At 38.5% G+C, this 23,988-nt stretch overlaps 1 protein-coding gene and 1 long non-coding RNA gene across 4 annotated transcripts in view; one reads left to right on the top strand and one right to left on the bottom strand.

Moving 5' to 3' along the window:
- Nucleotides 1–22,774, top strand: part of TENM3 (teneurin transmembrane protein 3) — a 968,340-nt gene extending 945,566 nt beyond the window's left edge. Inside the window, 7 exon segments of the mRNA XM_032444361.1 lie at nucleotides 4,260–4,435; nucleotides 5,003–5,238; nucleotides 9,912–10,208; nucleotides 11,410–11,569; nucleotides 11,572–13,020; nucleotides 15,652–15,782; nucleotides 19,098–22,774. Coding sequence (XP_032300252.1) covers nucleotides 4,260–4,435; nucleotides 5,003–5,238; nucleotides 9,912–10,208; nucleotides 11,410–11,569; nucleotides 11,572–13,020; nucleotides 15,652–15,782; nucleotides 19,098–19,853 — 3,205 coding nt within the window. The 3' untranslated portion in view covers nucleotides 19,854–22,774.
- The window catches only part of LOC107313290, a 54,306-nt gene that overhangs the window by 3,120 nt on the left and 27,198 nt on the right, over nucleotides 1–23,988 (bottom strand). For all 3 annotated transcript variants that reach the window (XR_004307008.1, XR_004307009.1, XR_004307007.1), the window contains 4 exons: nucleotides 6,095–6,231; nucleotides 5,344–5,708; nucleotides 4,470–4,558; nucleotides 2,360–2,519 (listed from right to left, as the gene is read on the bottom strand). This is a non-coding gene — a long non-coding RNA (uncharacterized LOC107313290). The remainder of the gene's footprint in view (nucleotides 1–2,359; nucleotides 2,520–4,469; nucleotides 4,559–5,343; nucleotides 5,709–6,094; nucleotides 6,232–23,988) is intronic.

Genomic DNA, 23,988 nt, shown 5'->3' with positions numbered 1-23,988 from the left:
TTCCTCTCTTCTGACAACCCACGTAATGGTTAAAGATGGTTGAACCGAGCTCCCAGTAAGTTGCGCAGCTTTTAAACAGTGAAGAACAGGAGACTTCTAGACCGGTGATGAAACGATAGAGAAAGGAGTGATATGCAAACTGTGGTTTTGTTTCCTCTCGATCAGTTAGGATGACCATTTTGTCACTGGTTTAGCAAGGCAGTGATAACCAATCCAGGTAACTTAAGGTGGCTTCTCTTTACTGCTGTTTTCAAACTGAACTAACTTTTTGGAGGGACTACATTTGACGTGTATTATGGGAGTCTACATACAACTGAAAGAAGGTATCTGCAAAATAACAAACATTATTTAACAGCCCTTATTCTAAATGTGAACTTAATGGCCTCAACAAACTCAATGAGACATTTCATTGCCAGGTTAGGGTAGATTTTCAGTGTGGATCAACACAGTGATTATACACCTAAACAAACCCCACAGCACACTGCTCTGTGGAAAGTGAACTTTTAACTCACCCACCAGTAAGCAGCATGTTGTTATTAAAGGCTTCCTACTAATACCTTGAAACAAGTAGGGTAATGTTCTGTGAATTTTCCAACTGCTGTTAGTAATTCAGGATGCACAGAGGAAATGCCTGATGTATGCTGAGTGAGTGTGTAACAGTACTTTTCATTCTACTGTCAAAATTATACATGTCTGCATTATGAAACGCATTCATGCCTCATTTCTCTAATACTGTATCCCAACTAACAGTGTAATCCATAACCAGTCTTTAAAGAAATACATGATATACATTTGCACTGTATGTCTTGTTATCTGAAATGTGCAGAAACCAGCATGCCTTGCTCTTAAACCTGACATGTTTACAACAACAGAAAAAATATATATATGAAATTTATTTTGTTACAGGAATATGCTGCAGAGGTCTCTGGAAGAAAAACAGCATCAGTCATAACTTAGCAATTGGCTTTAGCAGCAACCTTTACTATACACTTCATTTCTATAGTTCCCTATTGTATGTTGAAGTAACTTCCAATATAGAGCATTAATAATGCTCTGCAAGTTGGGGTCGAGCTAAATGTGCTCCAAACTAAGAGGCACCTCACATGAAAAACAAGACAGAAATAAAGAAAGTAGGGCATTTCCATCTGTGACAAGGATTACCAGGAAGTTATCACTGCAAAATGAAAGGTGTCCTACATAGACTAGAACAGAAAAAATGGTCTGGGAAAGAATGTAATTAAAACTAAAGAAGATGAACAATGGAAGAAGGACTTCCAGAAGGTAAAGAGCAGGAGGTCAAGAATCTGGGAAGCTGATAATTGTTATCTCTGCAAATTTGTCACTGCAGAGAGGGAAAACTAGTGAGCAGTGGCAGTTCATCCTAAGAAAGGAAGCAAATTTGATCTAAGGGGAGATTCAGCTAGAGATGATGGCCCTCTCCTTACTTCTGTCTTCTGCAGTTACTGGCCAGACATGAAGATCATTGAGTTAATGAGTAACATAGGGTTTGTAGGATTAAAACACATGAGGTAACACCCACCATGCAGTTTCTGGTTTAGGTTCCTGAAAAGCTGATGTGCTACCTTCTCTTGAGGAATATAAGAGACTGGCTGAATGGCTTTGCCATGAAGCCTCTCACAGGAGACAGATCAGAGGGCTCAGCAGAGACGTGTGCTTGGGCTGTGTTTGGATGAAAAAATCAAAGAGGCTGTGAAATGCCAAGTATAGGTGCTTGCCCTCTAGACTTAATGTCTCATTCCTTTTAGGGCAATTTCAATATTAGAACACTAGACAGATAAAAGAAATCTCTTGGTCTAAAACCGACAAACTTGGATGAATAAATTCACCTTGGCAGCAGAATGCAAGGATATTTGGATGTAATAAGAAAAATGGCATAGGAATGCCCAAAGGTATGAGTGATGTTGCTATGCTGAGCATTGATAAGGCTTTCATTGTGAGCAAAAAGATATCAAGTATGAAAGAAAGTTTAGTATTCAGTGTGCTGTGAACAGGATGAAGGACACACATTACAATCCATCATAAAATGGAATAGATAGTAAGTAGTAAAAAGACCTATTGCCTTTTTTCTGTTCCTGGCTATAAAAGTATGAGAAATTCTGTTCTTAACTTCACATCTCATTCACATTTTTTTCCTGCACTAAGATGCCTGGACCAAGCAATCAAAACTGTTAGGATTCTTTCCCCTCTCAGGTGGTGTTTTTAAGAACATGAATGAGTTGTATGAATTTTTGTTGATCTTTCAACTCTCCTGCTCTGCCATAATATTAGCTGCTTACCTATGATAATATACATATAATAATATCTTAAAAATATACCTATAATAATATTAGCTGCTTACCTATATAAAAATATGGAACCAAAGGTCATTAATGGGCTTGCAGTCAAATTTATGCCCAAGGAATGTTGGTATGTTTGTTTCAGTTTCTTGCATAAATGCAGTATGTCAGCTTGCCAAGTCTTGTATGTGAAAGAGAGCCAAAATTAAGGATAGAAACACCCTGAAAAAAAAAAAAAAAGAAAAAGAAAAAAAAAAGAAAGAAAGAAAAATACTTTTATCTTGAAATATACTTAACTTCAAGAAACAAGTTTTCCCACTTGATTTCCCTGGCTTGCAGAAGGGTTTCTGATTTTCAAACATTCTTTTCTTTTTCCTGTTGCTAAGTGAAAGTCTCTCATAAACAAAGGAAATCAACTGTGTTAAAAGGATGAAAATGACTGTGTGCAAAAAGCTGTCATCTATAGAGTAAGCAAACTGGAAAAAAAGCATTTCTTAACCTAATCCTTTCAGTTACAGCAATCCGTGCAGTGCTCGTGATGTTCAGAGAAAGTAAGCGTGTTGTGAGTTAAAGCTGTTTGGAATTAATTCTCTCCATTTAAAAATGAGTTTCTGTAGCCTCAGTGATATGCTTGGAATTTTGGGTGGGGTTGTTTGTTTTTGTTTTTTGTTTATTTGTTTTGTTGTTGTTGTTATTTTGAGGGTTTTCTCTTTGAAAAGGGAGCAATTTTGATAATTGTAAGTAAGTATGAAGTTCCTAGCGATCTGTGTGGATCTGCAGGGTTGTGTTATAGGGACTTTGGGAGACCGAAGCTTCTTTTAGCTTCCTCCTACATAGCTGTGATGTGGATGGGCAGCTACTGCCAACAAACAAGTCTTAGGTGGGCCAAATCACCCTTTAGATGTTTCTCTCTGTTGCAGATACAGAGAGACTACTTGTGAACTGGAAGCACCAATAGAACAGCTAATCTCATGACACAGTGCCTCACCTCTGTACTCTAAGACTGAAATGGGTTTGAGCATGCTCTTGGTCTTGTGTTTGAAAAACCTGATGGAAGTAAGCCATTGTACACTGAGTGCTTACTTGAATCTCAGAAAGTGCTGTATTTCTGATGGGATCACTTCCTTTGTCTTGTTTTTCGCATACACAATGCTGTGCATATCGTGGTATTAATAGCTGGAGGATGCCTAACAAGCACAGCACAGGAAAAGATATGCTTTAGAAATCCTAAGTCTATTTCAGTAACAGACACTGTATCTACCTATTCATACATAAATGACTATATCGCTATTAGTTTAAAGAAATGTCAGTGAAGAAAGAAAATGCATCTCCTGCATGGCTTGTTCCGCAGTGCTCAAGCTATGATCCACAGGAAGCTAACAAGTTACATAAGATATGATTTCCAGCTACAAACAGCTTAAGTAAGTAGAGTAAATATTACCCGAGATCCTTTGTCTGAATAATACAAGGGATGTTAAGTGCTCAGGAACAGGAGGGCAAGTGCTCTGCATAATCAGTGAATAGGAAGGGCCAAAGGAAAAGTCTGTTAATACATCCTTTTTATGAATGCTTCTGAGGATTCCTACAATAACAGCAAAAATCTATTTCTGGTCTTAAGGAGTGAGTGCAGAGTGATACAGAATATAGCACTAATACACTCCCTTTGAAATGGTGTGTCTGTTGTGCAGCAGGATCTGGTCACACTTCAAAGAATAATATGTGGAGCTGACGATCCATCTGTTTGCTCTTGCCATCACTGTTGAGACTCCTGTATGTTAAAGTCTTTTGACTACTTCAAAGCACGCTTGAAGGCTTTGCTGTGCCTATCCCATGCACAAAAAGTAAACGTGCCTTAACAATATTGAGTAGCTGGTATTTTGATTTGTCTTACTTGTAAATGAAAACAATTTGTTCCTGCCATGTATCACTTAGGAGCTGTGTTTTTTATTATTTATTTTTAAGCTATGATAGTGAGGGCCGTCTGACAAATGTTACATTCCCTACTGGAGTTGTCACTAACCTTCATGGGGAAATGGAAAGGGCCATTACAGTGGACATCGAATCATCCAGCAGAGAGGAAGATGTCAGCATCACTTCCAACTTATCATCAATCGATTCTTTCTACACCATGGTTCAAGGTACTGGTATAAAAATCATTTCTCAGATACTGACCTGAAACTTACTTTCTTGTATCATAAGCAGCTTAAATCAGAAGCTTTAGAGGCCTGATGTTTGGAGGAGGAGGTGATACATGAAAAGATCTGTTCAGGGAAGGAAGGAGATACAATAAAAGTGTAATTAAATGTCTCCTAACCAAATAACTGAATTGAGAGTAGTACATGAGATTCTAGCAGCCATATCCTAGCAAAAGTCAGTAGTCCCAGCAGGCACAGGATGAGGCCAGAAATGTCTAATGAAGCAGCAGAGAATACATTTTGTGCCATCCTCTAGAGGTGGGGTCTTTCTTAAGTGTTTAAGTGTATTTGAAGGTATGTCCCAAAGGCATTTGTGTTCTCCTGTGATACACGTGTATGTGATACAGATGTTGTCATCTCTCTCACCCTTGGGTTTTCTTCCAGTGTGTCAGTAGGTAAAGATGTTACATGCATACAAGGAGTGCAGGACCAAAAAGTACTTAACTCACATATGTGTTTTTCTGTTTGGCTTTTTTGTTTGTTTGTTTTGTTTTTCTTTTGCATTTTCAGATCAGTTAAGAAATAGCTACCAGATCGGCTATGATGGATCGCTTAGAATCCTGTATGCCAGTGGCCTGGATTCTCACTATCAGACGGAGCCACATGTCTTGGCTGGCACTGCCAATCCAACAGTGGCAAAGAGAAACATGACTCTGCCAGGAGAAAATGGGCAGAACCTGGTGGAATGGCGATTTCGGAAGGAGCAAGCCCAGGGAAAAGTCAACGTATTTGGCCGAAAGCTGAGGGTAAGCATGCAAGCAGTCATGAGGTGGTGTCTGCTGCATTCTCACTTAGTGAAAAATAAACACATTCTTGTACATACTGCCATCCAACAGACACAGAATATTTACCATAGGTAAGCTCACTGTAGATCTGGAAGTTGTTGCTTTTATTACTTTGTGTCTTCTTTCTTATTCCTCTTTTCTGTAAAATCTACGCTGGCTTTAGCCTGAAATGCCTTGAAATGAATAAGGATAAAAAGATGATTTTTAGGTTTGCCTTCACTTTTTGTTTCCAGCGCTGAACTCACACATCTGATTTTAAATTGTTTTAGATTATTGTACCATAAGCCAGCATGGGCCTAGAGTTTTCTTCTTTTCATTTTTTAATAAAAATGGTACTAATACTTATTTCTGGTAGAGAGTTCAACTGCGTGACTGCATATGGCATATTCCTCTAACATATGTCTTCAGCATTTTGTTGGCATTTCTTCTTCCTATATAGTGAGTGAAATGTAAGTAGGAAGCAAACTGATTTATGGCAGCCATTTGGTAAAGACAACATAGATTAAGCATTTAAAATGGAGTTGCCAGGAAACCATTTCAAGACTACATTGGAGGTCTGACATATTAAGACTGAACTTAGTTGTTTAAAATAAGGCCTAAGAGTTATATCAGATAAAGGTAAATAATTTCAAACCACTTGACTTCTAAGATAGTAACATGCTACATTTAAATTTAAAATCTTTATATTTTCCTTTGGAAAGGAGGGATTGCTGTCATGTGTCTTACATTTCTACTACTTGCCCTGCAAGAATAATTGATTTTTCTCCAGGAAGGCAGAATTATTAGATACAACAGCTGTTGTTTAAGAAGAGCATACTTGTACTGAGCTATGGTAGCAGGAAGAGCAAAAGGAGTCCGTGCTTATGAAGCTCATCCTTGTAGTTCTGGTTCATAGTTGTTTCATTACATAGCAAGGTGACAGAGTAAATCTGCCAATTCATTCTTGAAGGAAGCCTGAAAAAAAATAAAATAACCATATTGATTATATTTGGTTTTGGCACTGAAACAAACCTCCATGAGTCCAGTTATAAAAAGTAATGCAAAATTCATTCAGATACTGAGGAAGCTAAAGAAATGTCATGAGAAACTCCAATTTGAAAGAGCTGAAAGAAGAAAGAGCAAAGAGATGGGAAAGATCTAACCTAAGAGGGAGGAAGGGAAAGATCATAAATTAGTATGAAATAGTAGTAATGTGTATACAAATGCGAGAATTAGAGCAAGCAGAGAATGTGAGCTAATAATTTATCTACCAAAAGAAAGGGGAAGATTTTTTCAAAGTAATTTACATAGGAAGATACTACAGAAAGGTTGCTCAGGGGCTGGGGAGTGGGTGTAGGAAGACAGGAAAAGAAACCAGGAACAGAAAGAATACAGATAACTCGCAGTTCGTCATTTCCATCTACATATACATCAGTTACATTTTGCTGCAAGGAAAACAAATGTAAACAAAAGAAAATTAAAATACGTAAATATATATATATATGACACTTCCTCCGCATTATATATATGCAGTGTATGAGGAGTATGCTCTGCAGTGCTCTCTTGAGTTTCTGTTTTGTATTAATTATATGTGCTACTAGTAGTCTTTCATTTAAAAATATATATATAATTTTGTCCCCATCCCTTACCTTTAACAATCCCCTGTCAATCTAACTTTTGATCAGGTTTGTTCCATGTGTGTGGTTGTGTAAGCTAGTTTGTCACTCAACCTCTGTTCTGGGAACTCGTCTTTGGCAGAGGTGCTGGCACTCTTCCTCATGGAAGGGCTTTTTTAAGGCATTTGTGCTGAGGCCAGACAGATCTTCACTCTCAAGTAAGTCTCTTAAATAAAGGAGCTGGTATGAGCTCTGTCTCAAGACATGTACGCAGAGAGGACAGGTGACTTCTAACAGAGTGCTCACAAGAAGAGTGAGCACCACCTCCAGAAAATTTATAAGCTCCAAGCCTTGAAGAGGTCTCCAGATTTCAGATTATCTCTTAAGTCTCCCTCCAAGGCACAACAATATACCCATAGTTCTTATGGGGAAATCACTGTCTGATTTCATGCTTCTCAGTGAAGCGCTAAAAATTAAGCCAGTAGTTAAAGCAGAGCGGTTGAGGTGGACTCTATAATTAAAGTAGGAGTAGAACAGCATGTAGGTGGTGTCAAGAGATTTGGCTTTGTGTCATTAAGAGTTTATTCATTGAAAAATTCCTAATTTAGTCCTTATATCATAGTGAAGCCCAAGAATATTGAATATATTTAGAGTACGCTTGTCTTAGACACAACACAAGTGTTCTTAAGTTTTACTGTAGATGGATTTTGGTAGCCGAGCTGTTAAAATTCTTCAGTTGAAGGCTGTATTCTAGTCCCAGACTGCCCAATGAAAGAAACTACGTCACCAAAACTTATTATAACTGCCACCTGTATCACCATATTATGCAAGCACAGCCAGTTTCACCAAACACTCAAGTCTGAAAGCAAGAGCTCTGTCAGCAGATTTTGGGAGCATGAAACTGGCTGTAGAAAGAGGCATTTCCTTTCCTCTTGTATTCTGTCCTTACACAGACCAGACAGATGGAAAGTGAGAATCAAAGGATGTTATTATCCCATTTAGCAGATAAGGCAGTGAGACAGCTAGATTAAGTACTTTGCTGTAATTTACACCGGAAGGATGTGCTTAGCCAAGAAATTATCCGCAATTGCTTGGACATCTGCCTTAACCATAAAACCACCCTTTCCTCTTTGCCAGTTCGGAAATCAGAAGTGCCTCTTCTCACTTCAGCATGTAAGCCTGAGAGGCTGATGAGAAATTTATTAAAAATCATAATTAAATGTAAAATAAGGAAGGGAAAGAAAGGGAAGAAAAAAAACAGGGGAACAAAATGGGCAGAGAGAGGTGACTGCAGGCATGCATGGGGAGAGGCTGAAAAGTAAAAGCCAGAAATAGATAGACAGGATTTAAATATAAATTCAGGTAAATGATCAAATGTAAGTGTTGAAATATTTAAACCAATAAATTCCTGCAAGATATATTTAAAAAAAATAAAAATTAAACAACTTTTAGAATCAGTCTTCTAGCATTAATTTTTCACGGTGTATTTAAATAATATTTGATGGTTCATGTAATCCACAAAGCAGGAGTAATAAGTAATGTAGGTAAGACAGATAAATAGGCAGACAGGTGTAAGCAAAACTGAGTATTCAGAGGAGGTTTTTTCATATTTGCCCATAAACCCATCTCCAGCAGTTTATTATCTCCTATGCTAATTATAAAGTACCCAATTTATGTTGGTCCTTCTTTTGGAAATGTAACAGCCTCTGGGTAAAAGAACCAAAATCCACAGTATATGGATTTTTTACCATGCAGGCCTGAAAAATGAGAAAAACCTCCAGCCATTTATTTGGTTGGGGTATCTATTTTCTTTTTCTTTGCTAAATGTTTTTTAGCCATCTTTCTTTGCCTCTTTAATATGTGTGCATCAAGTACTTGAATAAGAATTTTTAGAAATTCTCAATACATACAGTTACGTCTATTTGTCCTCTACTTCTCATATGTTAGCAAGATGCAGCATTAAAAACTCTTAGTTATCAGTGTTTCACCCTTATCTGGAATAACTTTAAAAGGGCAGAGCAGATACAGAAATGGTTTGCAGATGAACAAAGAAACCTAGAGGTCTGCTAGAGAACACTAAAAAGCAGTTAAGAGAGGATGAGCAGAGAATTGCAAAGATGCCAGTATGGGAAAAGAAAATCAGACATTTTCATTTCATGCATACAAAAAAAAGTGAGCTGCTTCAGTGAAACGGGAAGTTAACGTAAGTTAAGATACTGAAATAGCAGGGACAGATTCTAATGTAAAAGTGTTACATATAACTCACTATCTACCATTACAGCTTATGTGTACCGATAAAACAGTTTTCAATATAAATACATCTATTTCAGATTGAAATTTCTAAGTGTTTTTCAGCAGTTCTGTAGTCTTCCAGTCACATATGGCTCCAACAGGTCAGTTAACTGGGCAAAGGACAGAACCCTTCACTGAGCATTTCAGCCTTATAGTACGTTGTATCAGTGGATGGTGTACTGTTTAATTTCCATCTGATCTAGAAGGGGGAATGCCTGTGTTCTAAAAGCTGTTTGTCATAACTTGAAAATGAAATGTGCTTTTGAAGATCTCAATTTAATTTGTATTTACCCTTTTGAAAAATACCTGCTGTGGAAGATTGGGACTCAGGTCTTTCTTAGGGTATCATTCTTATGAACTCTACCAGCAGTTGCTGGGAATATGACTGAGAAGTTTGCTAGATGAAGTTTGGACTGCTCACAAAAGACTTAATTTGTTCTCCAAAATGGCACTATTTATTGCAGGCGCTTTCAGGCTTCATCTTTCAGTTTTTCCTTAATGCTGACTAAAGTGTCGAGAAAGAACACAAATTACAACAGATTTCTTCACAGAATGGACCTTTTTAAGATAGATGCTAATGAAGTGCGTCACATTTATATTAAGAAGTTGCTAAAATCATTTATGCGCACAGCAAGTCAATCACTGGAAATGGCACTTACAGAATTGATAGCATTTCCTGGAAATAATAGATGGCAAGTAAGTATTTGACAACGTGATTTAATGTGTCATTTTGTTTGTTTTAAAAAGGTTAATGGCAGAAACCTCCTTTCAGTTGACTTTGATCGAACCACTAAGACAGAAAAGATCTACGACGACCACCGTAAATTCCTGCTGAGGATTGCCTATGACACATCAGGGCACCCAACCCTGTGGCTACCAAGCAGCAAGCTGATGGCTGTCAATGTTACCTATTCATCCACAGGGCAAATAGGCAGCATACAGCGAGGGACAACTAGTGAAAAAATAGAGTATGATGGACAGGGAAGAATTGTGTCTAGAGTGTTTGCTGATGGGAAAACATGGAGTTACACATACTTGGAGAAGGTAAAGAACATTCAGGGTTTTAAAAATGCTTTGATTGTGCTAAAATCCAGCATCTGACTGCTCTGTGCAATCCAAAGAGATGTAGCAGAAGCATATTTTGATTATTCTAAGTATCAGCATATGGTTCCTATGGGAATGTTTTATAAAATAGATATGCAGCCTTGCTTTAGGTGACTGTTGATGACTTTTAAGATCATCTAGGCCATAGACTAACAAGCAGCTTCTACGTTTACCTTTTATCTTAACTATTAAAATAAGGTACAGGAACCAGATCTCTGCAATGTAAGTAAGTTGAAAACCACCTATTTGTAAATTATTCACTGTTGTTTTTTTTTTCTGCTACCAAGCTCTTGTTTCTAGATAGTTAAAGCTGTCAGTTTACACTTGCTCTTTCTTGTAGCAAATTAAAAAACAACAGGCAAAAATCAGGAATCTTCCTTACACATAACGATATCTGAATGATAAGTTCTTCCTCTAGAAACAGCTGTGAAAATCCCCCTTGTGAGATCTCATGCCTGCTGTGCAAAAGCAGAATCCATTTCTTTGTGGGATTTAAATGTATTTCTGTTGAATCTGTTGCTCAGCAAATATTGTTTACTAGACATTACAGGCATAATTTAATCAAGACCTACGATACATAATAGCCACACATCAGAAAAATGTCAGAATAATCCCGGGTGGCTCCTTTTGATATAAATAATCAAACAATTGTTTTGCCTATGTCTTAAACACTTACGGATCAGGAGCACAGTACTCACAGTATTCAGGCTGTTCAAATTCTTCAAAATCATCTCTAATTGTAGGGAAGAAATTGTATCTCCCATATGTTGTTCTCCTCGTGAGTTAATGGCTCTAAGACAGTTTTACTTCTTCCCATATTAAACATGACTTATCTGAATCCATTGACAATCTGCTGTTTAGCTGTGAGTGCTTGATAAAAGTGATACAGTCATAACAAGTAGCAAATTATGAATGTCGAACTACTAATTACAGAACCCCTTACAATTAAGCATCCAAGTAAATTAGGCAGGGAGATGTTAACAACATGTAAGGTCAAGGATAACTCAATTAAAGGGGAGATAAATTTTCCCAAGTGGGAATGTCACATTTTTGCAAAGAAATGGTATCTGTATATGGCAGGGGGATGCGGGGAAGTACTCCACCATTTGTCACATGGTAAAAATCTGTTCTTAATTTTCAGTCAATGGTTCTTCTGCTTCATAGCCAACGGCAGTATATCTTTGAATATGATTTGTTGGATCGGCTTTCTGCTGTCACCATGCCCAGTGTTGCTCGTCATACCATGCAGACTATTCGCTCCATTGGCTATTACCGGAATATAAACAAACCCCCTGAAAGTAACGTTCTGTTATAATGGACTACAATGAAGAAGGGCAGCTCCTTCAAACTGCTTTCCTGGGGACAAGCCGAAGAGTATTATTCAAATACAGACGGCAGACCAAGCTCTCAGAAATTTTGTATGATAGTACAAGAGTTAGTTTTACTTATGATGAGACAGCGGGAGTCCTGAAAACAGTAAACCTTCAAAGCGATGGTTTTATCTGCACCATTAGATACAGGCAAATTGGCCCACTGATTGACAGACAGATTTTCCGCTTTAGTGAAGACGGAATGGTAAACGCCCGATTTGACTACAGTTATGACAATAGCTTCAGAGTGACTAGCATGCAAGGTGTCATCAATGAAACCCCATTGCCTATTGATCTCTACCAGTTTGATGATATCTCCGGTAAGGTTGAACAATTTGGCAAATTTGGAGTTATTTATTATGACATAAATCAAATTATTACTACAGCTGTAATGACTTACACCAAACACTTTGATGCACACGGCCGCATCAAGGAAATTCAGTATGAAATCTTTCGTTCACTGATGTATTGGATTACAATTCAGTACGATAACATGGGACGAGTGACAAAAAGAGAAATTAAGATCGGGCCGTTTGCCAACACCACAAAATATGCCTACGAATATGATGTAGATGGTCAACTCCAGACGGTTTACCTGAATGAAAAAATAATGTGGCGGTACAACTATGACTTGAATGGCAACCTCCATTTGCTCAACCCCAGTAGCAGTGCCCGTTTGACGCCACTTCGCTATGACCTGAGAGACAGAATAACCCGACTAGGTGACGTGCAGTATCGATTAGACGAAGATGGATTTCTGCGCCAGAGGGGTACCGAAATCTTTGAATACAGTTCAAAGGGCCTCCTCACTCGAGTTTATAGCAAAGGCAGTGGATGGACAGTGATTTATCGTTACGATGGCCTTGGACGACGAGTTTCCAGTAAAACTAGCCTTGGACAGCACCTCCAGTTCTTCTATGCAGACCTGACCAACCCAACCAAGGTCACCCATCTGTACAACCACTCAAGTTCTGAAATCACATCCCTTTACTATGACCTGCAGGGACACCTATTTGCCATGGAGATTAGCAGCGGAGATGAGTTTTACATTGCATCCGACAATACGGGAACACCACTGGCTGTTTTTAGTAGCAACGGTCTCATGCTTAAACAAATTCAATACACTGCCTATGGGGAGATCTACTTTGACTCTAACCTTGACTTCCAGCTAGTAATAGGATTCCACGGTGGTTTATATGACCCACTGACCAAGCTAGTCCACTTTGGGGAAAGAGATTATGACATAATGGCAGGCCGGTGGACGACACCTGATATTGAAGTCTGGAAGAGAATTGGGAAGGATCCAGCTCCATTCAATTTGTACATGTTTAGAAATAACAATCCAGCCAGTAAGATACATGATGTGAAGGACTACATCACAGGTAAGAGGTTACTTCATGCAAGAATTTATCCCACTTGCTCAAAAATTTCTCACTCTGCTTTCTTCTACTCTGGAATCTGTCCATCTGGGATGCAGACATATTATCTGAGGAAGGTTAATAAGGAAACTCTCAGGGAAAATAATGATTCAGAAATGCACTTGAAATTTATGTCTAGACCAACCAAGTGATTTTAGCTTGGTTGGTGTTCTGGACCTATGTACATCACAATTCTAGTGAAGTGCCTAGGTATATTATAACTGGTAAAGTTATTTTTGAGGAAGAATTAAGCACTTGACATTAATGACTGTGAACGTGCTTATCAGGAATGGTGAAATAGCAATCTTGAAAATGTCTCGTATCCTTTAGACATACATCCAGGTACCAAAGAGAGATGGAGGTCCACTACACATGATTAGCTTTTCCACTTAGGTAACTACAGTAGCAGATATACTTGTGCCCTACAAATCCATATGATTCTCTAATACTAGACCTGACCCAAAAAGATCATTTTGAGCATCTCAGTGGATAGATAAGTTGAAGTTTCCAAAGTACATTTCACAGTACCAGTGGAAAGTATCTCTACCTTGTCCACTGGGTGGACAGTATAACTCTGGGTGACTCAGAGATCTCAGTGTACTGGATGAGGAAAGTGGAGATCTAGGTTCTCCTTACAGTGTTGTAACACATTGCCAAGTGCTCCTATAATGAAAATCAATAAATAGATTTCTTCAGCAAGAACAGGAGTGAGAACCCCTCAAGACCACTCATGACAATCTCCTAACATTTGAATTAGTCTGATTTATATCTGGGCTACGGAGCAGTAAAAACTGTATGTATGGACAAAAAAGACAGGGGAGCGAGAATGTAAGATAGTGAGGGCAGGAGGAGTCTTTCAGCAACCAGTTTAACTCATTAAGATGAGAGAAAGTACTAAATGAAAAACTGATCGGTGTTCATTAGAATAGGCTTTTCCAATAATGCTGTCTTAAACTGGCAAAGAAGCAGAAGTCCAACAAGGTCCAGAGCCAGCACAAAATAATGAGTAAATAGCCAGGACAGGGAGGGTGGATATAGAAAAGTTAGTACAAAAATCTCTTTTGACAGTAGAAAGCTGCTGACACGCCACTTGTGCAATTGATTTTTTAGGGAATCTATATGCTTTTTGTGTTTGTCTGGAGTTAGTGATGAGTAGTATTTCCCATTAATCTACATACAAAAAATGGTGCACATCACCAGAAGGTTCTGAAAAATGCACAGCTCAATCAGATATGTATTACTTTATGTACCTGTAAACAATCTAAAATGACAGGGCCAGACTACAGGATGGTCTCAGCTCCCCCTATGAAACATGAAACTACCACTCAGAGAAGCATACTGGGAATCAGGGGGGGTTATGTTAATTTAAAAACAGCAGCCATTAACAGGGTAGCTAACAGGCTGCCTGGGAGCAAAGATGGTGATAGGCCTTTGAATCTGGCTTCTAGCAGCGTGTGCTGTAGGGGATACAACAGCAGTCAGATTCTTTGCAGCACTGAAAATAATGCATGTGATTCAAGAACTGCCCTCAAAATGGAGTTTTAGTTCTGTAAACATCTTTGATGTAGGGGATACATGCTGCTTACCCAAGGTTATTATTAAAATAACTAATTTGGCTGGCTGGCATTCTTAGACTGATGCTTATTATCTATCTGGAAAGGCTATACATTATTTTCAAGTAAATATTTTTTTACTGTTTAAAGAATTTGAAAAATTCTGTTCCTTGTCTGATTCGTATGGATTTGTCTTAAGTGAAAGCCACTAGACTTGATTAGGAGCACTCTGACGACTTCTGATAAGTTTAGTATTTCTGTAAAATAGGGTAGAAAGACAGAAACTAGAGAGGCAGAGCACCCGTTCTTGTCCAGCCATTTTTAATTACTTAATTACTGGTATCCCTATTTTATTTATTTTTAATAAAGTGCACAGTGTACCATAAGTGATGTTATCTAATGCTCATTTAGTGTCATGTCTACTTACTGACACAACTGATATTTCATCAGTCCAACTTCATCCTGAAAAATGGGAGATTTCTCTTGAATCAACATAAATTATCTGCCAAGTCACTGTAAAGGTAATTGACTGTACAAGTGTTATTTCAGATACAGTTTGAAGACATTAGAATAACAAATGTATAACAAAAGGGCTGGATGTTTTCTGCAATACCTTTTCTTTTTTTGCTTTGTTTTAATGTGTTGATGATTAAGGTATAAGAAAGAGAGTGTTCAGTCTAACCATAGTTTAGGTTGTATTAGAAGGAAATCGCACCCATGTTGTGGTTCTGTATTTCTGGAAGTTCTGGAAATCATTGGGGCCTTTAAAATTGCTGAAACCTGTAACACCCTTCAGAAGAGCCTACAACAAAGAGCAGTTGTTTTCATGCACATCCAGAACTTCAGGTTCTCTACATCAGCTTGCTATTTTAGCTGTAGCATGTCTAAATCCATACATACTAAAACAAAGACAGCTGTATCATTTTCATGCTACAGGAAGAGATCTGCTATGTCAAAAGCTGTTTCATGTATAAATGGTAACAAATACTCACAAAATATTAAACAACTCTTTTCTTGTTTTGTTTCAATAATTCTCTTTCAGATGTTAACAGCTGGCTGGTGACATTTGGATTCCACCTGCACAATGCCATTCCTGGTTTTCCTGTTCCAAAGTTTGATTTAACAGAACCTTCTTATGAACTTGTGAAGAGCCAGCAATGGGAAGATATACCTGTAAGAGTCAAAGCTAAGCATACAAATGAAAGAAGATAGAATATTCTCTCCTGTTCAGTTTAAGAGGAATGGATAATCCTGACAGGGCTATTTCCTAAATTAATCTCAATTGTACTTTTCAAATACCTATTTTTTTTACCTATTTATTTTCAAAATGATTTTTAAAATTACAGATGTGCTAAGTAGAAATTTTAAATAAGCTTTTGTTTGCTTTCAGCAACGGTAAAAATATAGAAGGGCAATAATCAACGAAAAGAAGTTTAAGAAACTTTGAAGATGTCTAAGTTTCCTAGCAGAAACTACAGAGATTAGATTTGTACTAACGCTCTGCCCAAAGGCAAAAACTGAACAGCGTAGCAAAAAATAGGCTGTGAAATAAACAGAAGAACAGGTGATATAAATTATGCATACCAGGCACCACTACAGTTTTACTTCTCTTTAATATTAACTACACTTTATATGTAAAGATAAAATATTGAAAATGAAATTACCTGAGGTAAAACCTATTATATTACATAAAACCAAAACTCCAAGTGCTTATGAAGTTCTTTTGGGAAGACAAGAAAAAATGAAAGAGAGAACTTGAAGCCTGAAAACCTCTTAGAATTTTAAATGATAAAAGACATAGCAGTAAAAGTTAATTTTCAATTCTGCTGTTAAAGAAAATGATGTTTACAAATCAAGCTTATTCAAAGATCAGAGACATATGCCCTCCCAAATCCTACAGTTCTCAGTTAAGAAGGAAGCGCTGAGACATTAAAGTGGGTAATCTGATCATGAGCAGTCAAAACCATTCCCATTTTTCAAGATTAAAAGATGATACGATCTTGAATAACCCTGCAAACTAATTTAGACCAAAAATTGTTAAAAAGTGTGGCCCAGCAGAAGGAAATTCTGCACTCATAAAATCAGCCATTATCTGTATAGTTTAATAGCTGGGAGCTGAGTAACAGAGAAGGACCTTTGAATGCATTATTCTCATAATGTCTTCCATGAACAACAAAAGAAAGCATTGCAAGTATTCCAGGCAAGGTGGCTGTCACCTGGCATTGCTGCAAAGGACTATTACAAGTCGTTTACTTAGATCTCAGAGGCTGAAAAAATGAGACTATCTATCTGGTGCCACCAGAAAAAAGAGCACCAAGAAGGGAATCAGTCTGGTCAGTGACATGAGAGCAGACAACTAGCTGTCAGAAAGCTTCCTTCAGGACAGGAGTATGAGGGAGGCACCTGAGTACCAGAGATACACAGCATAACAGAGGAGAGGGAGAGAGGTGGGACAAAAACCAAGATGCAAAATTCTCACGTAGGAAGAAGCTGTAACTGTGGTATTCACAACTGAATAAGCAAATGCAACCAGGAGCCAGAAGTAAAGATGCAAAATACTTACTTAGTATTTTGAAACATTCAGGAGGAAGTGAGCTTTAACCATCGATGAAGTTTGATTTCAGAGCTCTGAAAATACCTGTGAAAAATAAGCAGTTTTTTGCCATTAAGTTGCTATAGCATCTTGCCACTCTCACTGATGGCTGTGCTGGCTAAAATACATTTTGTACTTGATAGCTTTTATGTGGGGTTTAGACAGCTGAAATCCACACTTGTTAGCAAGTGCAGACAAGAGTCTGCCACATTCAAGGAGACTCGAGAGCCCAAATTAATCCCTCAGAATTTCCCTCAGAAATTGTCCCCTCCAGAAACCTGCCCTCATGGCAATGTAGAGAAGTCTTTGCAAACCTTTTGCCAGGCTTTGATGAGCAGCAAGGGAGAATTATGCTTGCTGAAGCCTGCGTTAATGACTCCTGCTTGGTCTAGAAATTTAGGAAGAACTAACAGGCACTTGCCTCATTTGTCAGTTGTGAATCAAGTGGTTTTAAACAATATTTTACTGGAAGGAAAAGAGGTCAACTGGAAGATAAGCTGGATAATCTACAGAAACTAACTACTCAGTTTCAGAAGCGTAGCCAAAGCTATTTAAATCTCTCTCTCTCTGTTTCCTGCTGAGACAACTGCTAGGGCAGCTGTCTACTCTCCTCCTCCATCAGTACTAACTCATTCACAGCTTGTCATTGTTAAGCCCCAGAGTTACACAGACAGGATGTGCCTATTCTGCAGTTGTAAGTTCTCATCCCAACCACAGCTGACCCCATAATGTGAGCTACCCTGCTGCTCCTGCTGGCTGCTCCTGCTCTTCTAGCTGTTCTGGCTAGCCACAGCAGTTCTGCTGACAGCTCTTAGTCTCTAGCTGTCTTCTCTCACCTTACCAAGAGTGCACCTATCACACTGGCCTACACATAGCTCCCAATAGTTAAAGTTTTTATAACATATTTTCCTGTCCAATCTTTCCCACCTGGTATTTTTGCACCTCACAATTACAGTTGTAATTCCCTCCCCTCTAAGACACACGTACCTGTTCAACAAGAACACCTTAGATATGGTAAAAAAAAATACTGAGTGATCTGCTTGTTAGTTCCTTTCACTTGCTGCTCCCTTTACCAACAAAGTACTGAGCTGTATTCAGGATTACACCCCTCTAATGTCCTCTGGAGACACTGCTTGTGTGTTTTAGGCCTCAGCCAGCGTGCTGATGCTTGAAGTCTAACGGATGCTCACAAAACTGAAGCGACTGCAGCTTTTTCACATAATCTTTTATCAGTTTCTTCAAATATTTGCAGGAAAGGGCATCAGTCCCTAATATTCCACCCCTCCGCTCTGCACTATTTACCTCCTTTTCTCCTACCATAAAGACTATCCTTGTGGTTTGATTGCCTGATTCCTTCAGCAGCTTCAGGGGTTGTGAGAGCCTCCCTGCAGCTTGGTCTTAGACCACAGCTACCTCAGAGACTGTACCTACCTCCTGACTGGGCACAAAGAAAGGCTTGTTTTTGTTCTAAGTCACAGCTTCATGGCTCACAAAGATTCCCTCAATTTAGATGAAACTATGGTAGACAGGAATCGTAGTTGAACAAGCTCAAAGGATGAGATAACACTATAGAAAGACAGCTATTTCCTGTATTAAGTATTAGCAATGCAAAATTTACGTGTAGCCCCTCCAAGTAGCCTCTGAAACAAACAGCATTTCTGTGCACGTGCAGGTATGCAGGGAGAGAAGGAGAAAAAAAAAATCAGAACATTATCAAACCGAATAGTCTTGTAGTAGTAGAACAAGCGGTATGTGGATTTAATTAGCTCCTTGGCACTGTCAGTGGCAGCATATCCTGTTGTCGTCCACAGGCAGTACACCAAAGAAAGCCTGCCCACTTGGCAGCTAGAGGGCTACAGATGGTTGGTAAAACTTCTGTCTGTTCTTGTTTACAGCCAATTTCTGGAGTGCAACAACAAGTGGCGAGACAAGCAAAGGCTTTCCTTTCCCTGGGAAAGATGGCAGAAGTGCAGGTCAGCAGACGGAAATCCAGTGGAGAGAAGTCGTGGCTGTGGTTTGCCACAGTGAAGTCTCTGATCGGGAAAGGGGTGATGCTCGCTGTCAATCAGGGGAAAGTGCAGACAAACGTGCTCAACATTGCAAATGAGGACTGCATCAAAGTGGCAGCTGTTCTGAACAACGCCTACTACCTAGAAAACTTGCATTTCACCGTTGAGGGAAAAGACACGCACTATTTTATCAAGACCACCTCCCCTGAGAGTGACCTTGGGACTCTGCGGCTGACCAGCGGGCGGAAGGCCCTGGAGAACGGCATCAATGTCACCGTGTCCCAGTCCACTACGGTGGTGAATGGCAGGACTCGCAGGTTTGCCGATGTTGAAATCCAGTACGGTGCGTTAGCGCTTCATGTCCGATATGGCATGACGCTTGACGAGGAAAAAGCCCGAATACTGGAGCAAGCCAGGCAAAGAGCTCTTTCCAGTGCCTGGGCCAGGGAACAACAGAGAGTAAGGGATGGAGAGGAAGGTGCCAGGCTGTGGACAGAAGGAGAAAAGAGGCAGTTGCTAAGTGCTGGAAAGGTACAAGGATATGATGGGTACTATGTACTCTCTGTGGAGCAATATCCAGAATTAGCAGACAGCGCCAACAATATACAGTTCCTCAGACAAAGTGAGATAGGAAAGAGGTAACACACTGGCTTAGCTCAGGCTGCCAAAGAGACTGTGTACCAGTGTCTTCTAAAAAGGAGACCAAACTGTTTTGCTGCATTACTACTTGAGCCTAAGCTTACATCTCTGCTCAGATTTTTTCTGTAGCACAATCTGAAACGGACTCTGTAATGAAAAGAGCGCCTTCCAGAAGAATGATACTGCTAATGACAAAACCTTTTTTGTTTTGTTTTTCTCAATGACCTTAAAGGTGATCTGCTTTAAAGAATATGTTTACATATGCATATCGCTGCACTCAAGTCGGACTGAAAAGTATTAAATTAAAAATAAAAAAGAAGAAGAAGAAAAGGCCTAAAGATTTTGCAACAGTCTGTCTGTTGTTCTGAGGCACTGTATGTAATTAAGATACAGACCCGTACAGTGTTCCCAAATATTACCGAATTGTCGACCTTTGCTTACGAGAAATAGTCTCTCTTTCTCTCTCTTTTTCTCTTTATCACTGCATAGGATGTGGTATATATCTGTTAATTTTAAAACATGGGACAAAATTTACTGTTTATAGACAACCCAACTGCTTTAAAACTGTGCTGCTTTCTAAAAGGACATTGGCACAAGTGACTTATGCTACCATGGGAATTTAATAATGGATTTTACAATGCTAACGTGCTTTGCCTTGGGGGGAATAAAACAGCAAGTAGAATCCTTGTTACAGATAAGCAAAGGAAACCCTGATTTTTTTGTAAATTATGTGAGACAAGTTGTTTATGGATTTTTATATGAATTACAATTTACTGTACATCAAATATTAGTCTCAGAGGAGTTAATTTATGTAAAGTGTTTAAAAAAGTTTATACTTAAAAAATAAAATGATAAAAACATGTGCTGTGTGTGATTTTTTTAAAGAAAAAGGAATTGCACCTTTTATGTTATAGCTGTACAGTATAAAGTATTATATTGTAGAGATATAACAGTGGTTACTAATGTCCAAAAGTGTTAATATTTTTGTATTAGGTTTAAAGCTGTGCATCTATCACTCTGCTGATAGGATGGAACACTCCAAAGTGGCTGGCTGAATCAGACCGCAGCTCCCTTCCTTCCCCTACCTCTCCTGTCACCCAGGCCAGTGCCACTTCATCATTGTTAGGAGGCACAGTAACCAAATAAGTCTCGTTTATTATGATGGAAGACTTTAATAGGTTGGGTTTTCCTTGTCTTTTTCCAGCCCTAATGTAATAAATGGACATTTATTCATACCAAGTGGGCTTTCTGTTGTTTTTTTAGAAGCTTTGTTTCACAATGGAGAGAGTAGTGTCTCAGGTGCTTGGCAAACTGTACGTAGAAGAAGAAGAAATGGTGTAGTTTCATCCAGTTATGTCAACTTTGTCTTCTGTATAGTACAGCTCTTTTAGATGTTATAACTAACTCCAGATAGATAGAAGAAGCTTACCTCTGACCTGATGCTACGAAATTGCTCTTTAGGCAGGCAGGCTGTTCAGTAGGTTCATCTCCTGGGCCTTCAGCTGCCAGATCACATCCCATTACTGTGAAAACTGAACGTGGGGATGGAGAGGAAAGTCTAATCCTAGTGCCTAGTCTGCATCTCAACACCACTGCACAGATTTGGCATGCTCTGCTCCAAGGTCCAGCATATTTGCTGTAAGACATAACTGAAGCGTGCAGCTGGTTCCTTATAGGAAGCCTGCAGGGGCATTTATGGCATCTGTTCTATATCATCTTGGCTGAAACCATTCTCTGAGCTTTACTCTCACGAGCACTAAATTCAGCCACAAAAACAAAACAAATATTTTTAAGATGAGACAAAATTGGGTTTTTTTGATGTTCATTGAAATATACGCAGTTATTTCTATCCATGTATTATAATGACAAAACATAGTAAGTGAACGTGTCTTAACTATGAATGGTTCAAGTGGATGTAATAAAAATAGTTTTCTAACTAACTGCTTTGTATTCTGAGAGTCTATGGTATAACATACTCTAAATTGCACATTAGGATTGATTAACAGATTTGAATTTCTGCTGGCCAAGTTGCTACCAAATCTACAGTATCAGTACTGTTACTGTATGTGTGTATTTGGTAGAGCATACGGAACTAATTAATTACATATATAATGAATGCTAATCATCTATTAGAATGAAAGCACAGAATAGTTGTTAGTATTTTTACCCTTGAAGCCTAGAGGGCCCTAAATTTTGAGAGGACGGTATGCCAGACCCCAGAGATGTGTGATCTACGTATTATTTAAGATGTACAATGCTAGGTGTTTGCAGTTCTGTTGGGTGGCTCTTCCACAGCACTGTATTTAGCATGCTGTAAGTGCTCTCTGTCGAAATAGGCTCATATTCTAAATTATGTCAAATGTTTCTGTTCTGTTTGAATATGAAAAGCGTGTATAACGTATCAACAATGAAATATATCTATCTTCTACTTGACGCGTACCAGTTCCTTCTCCTTTGTTCTGGCACCAATAAACAACAAATTACAGTATCTGCTGGTGATCATTTTAAATAAAGTCAAATCAAGCCAATTAGCGACCTTGGTAGTAGGTATAACGAGCCTATTTCTTGCTAAAAAAGACTTGTGATCTGGACATGCTCCTGCAGGAAATAGTGACCTTGGGGAATATATAAACAAAAGAAAGATCTTTTTAAAATTAAAATATGTGTGGTTAAAAGAAAAGAAGCATATTACAAAGAAAAAAAAAAATGAAGAAGAAAAAAGAAAAAAAAAAAAAAGAAAGGAGATGATGAAGTATTTTAGGCAATGCCAGTCAAAATGCTATCCTGATATTTTGAGATGTATATTTCATCTGATTTGTATTGTTCTTTTAATTTGCCTTCTTAACTTTATATGTGTCCTGAATTTTCCACAAATTGATAACTATAGATTGCATCTAGGCTTTCCAATAAAAGCCAACCCAATGCGTGTGTGTTTGTGTGTGTTTATATTTGTCTTTTAAATCTGTATGCCAGGTATTACAGCTGCGCTATTGCTTTTCTGGTTCTGTTGGAAGAAACAAACTGATCCAATTGCACTGGTATTGATTCATATCCTTCACAGTTGCTTCACAGTTGGCTGTGTCTTCCCTCCCCCCGCACCCCCCGTCCAATGGCTTGGTCTGCTAACTCAGCAAAGTGAATTACTCCATGGGATCTCTAAGGTGGCCTACTTTAGAGAAAACATTCAATATACTTCACCAAGTCAAATCTTTTGTAGATAAGGAAAAGCCAAAGAGCAAAAAAAAAGAAAGGAAGAAAAAAGAAATCACTTAGAACTGTTTCCTCGTGTCCTCCAGAGTAAGAAATATGACATATATATATGTGATTATAAACAATTAGGTTGGCACTGGTGGTTACATACATACACTGAAGAGATCCTTCAATCTGCATTTGGACCCACTTTGTAGAAACTGCTGACTTCAGCACTACCGTATGTCAAGAGAATGCTTTGATTTTAGTTGGAATAGGCAGACTTCACCACAGTTACTTTGTAGTGACAACCTCAAGTTGATAACATGTTGATCCAGCATGAATCAGGTCACTCTGCTTAGCTAACTGTGCCCTAATTTTGTTGGGTTTTTTGTTTTTTTGTTTTGTTTTGTGGTGTTTTTCTTAAAGCCAGTAAGAGAGCTTTGTATGTTCACACTTGGGAGGTGAGAGATTTGCATTTGACAAGGAAAAAAATGCCAGTTACCACTGCCACTCTTCAGAGGCACTTTAAAAGTGATGGCTGAAAGACTGTAAAAGCAGAAACACTGCATAAAATAACAGTTTAAAGTGACTGTCTATGAGAGAATAGGCTTCGTTTGCAGAGAATCTGAGATGACAAAATGTTTGAATTCTGACTTGAGTTCCTGAGTTTAAACCTTGCGGAATTAAAACACAGTTTTGAATCTGTATGCTATTCTCGTAAAGGCACATCACTTACTTATGTAGTTAAAAAAGAAAAATCTGAGACCATTAATACCTTGGTTTACTGTTAATAGCTATACACGTGGCCAGCTCCAGAACCTTTGCGAGGAAGTGGATAGTACTTTGGGGGTGGGAAATGCAAAGCAAAGACATGTACTTGAAGCAGTTTCTAAGCAGCTTACTAGAAGCTGCATATCTGACACTTACTAGAAGCTGCCAAAGTTAA

This window comes from Coturnix japonica, chromosome 4, assembly GCF_001577835.2.
Source record: "Coturnix japonica isolate 7356 chromosome 4, Coturnix japonica 2.1, whole genome shotgun sequence".
Classification (NCBI taxonomy): domain Eukaryota; kingdom Metazoa; phylum Chordata; class Aves; order Galliformes; family Phasianidae; genus Coturnix; species Coturnix japonica.
This window is presented reverse-complemented; position numbering and strand designations above follow the sequence as displayed.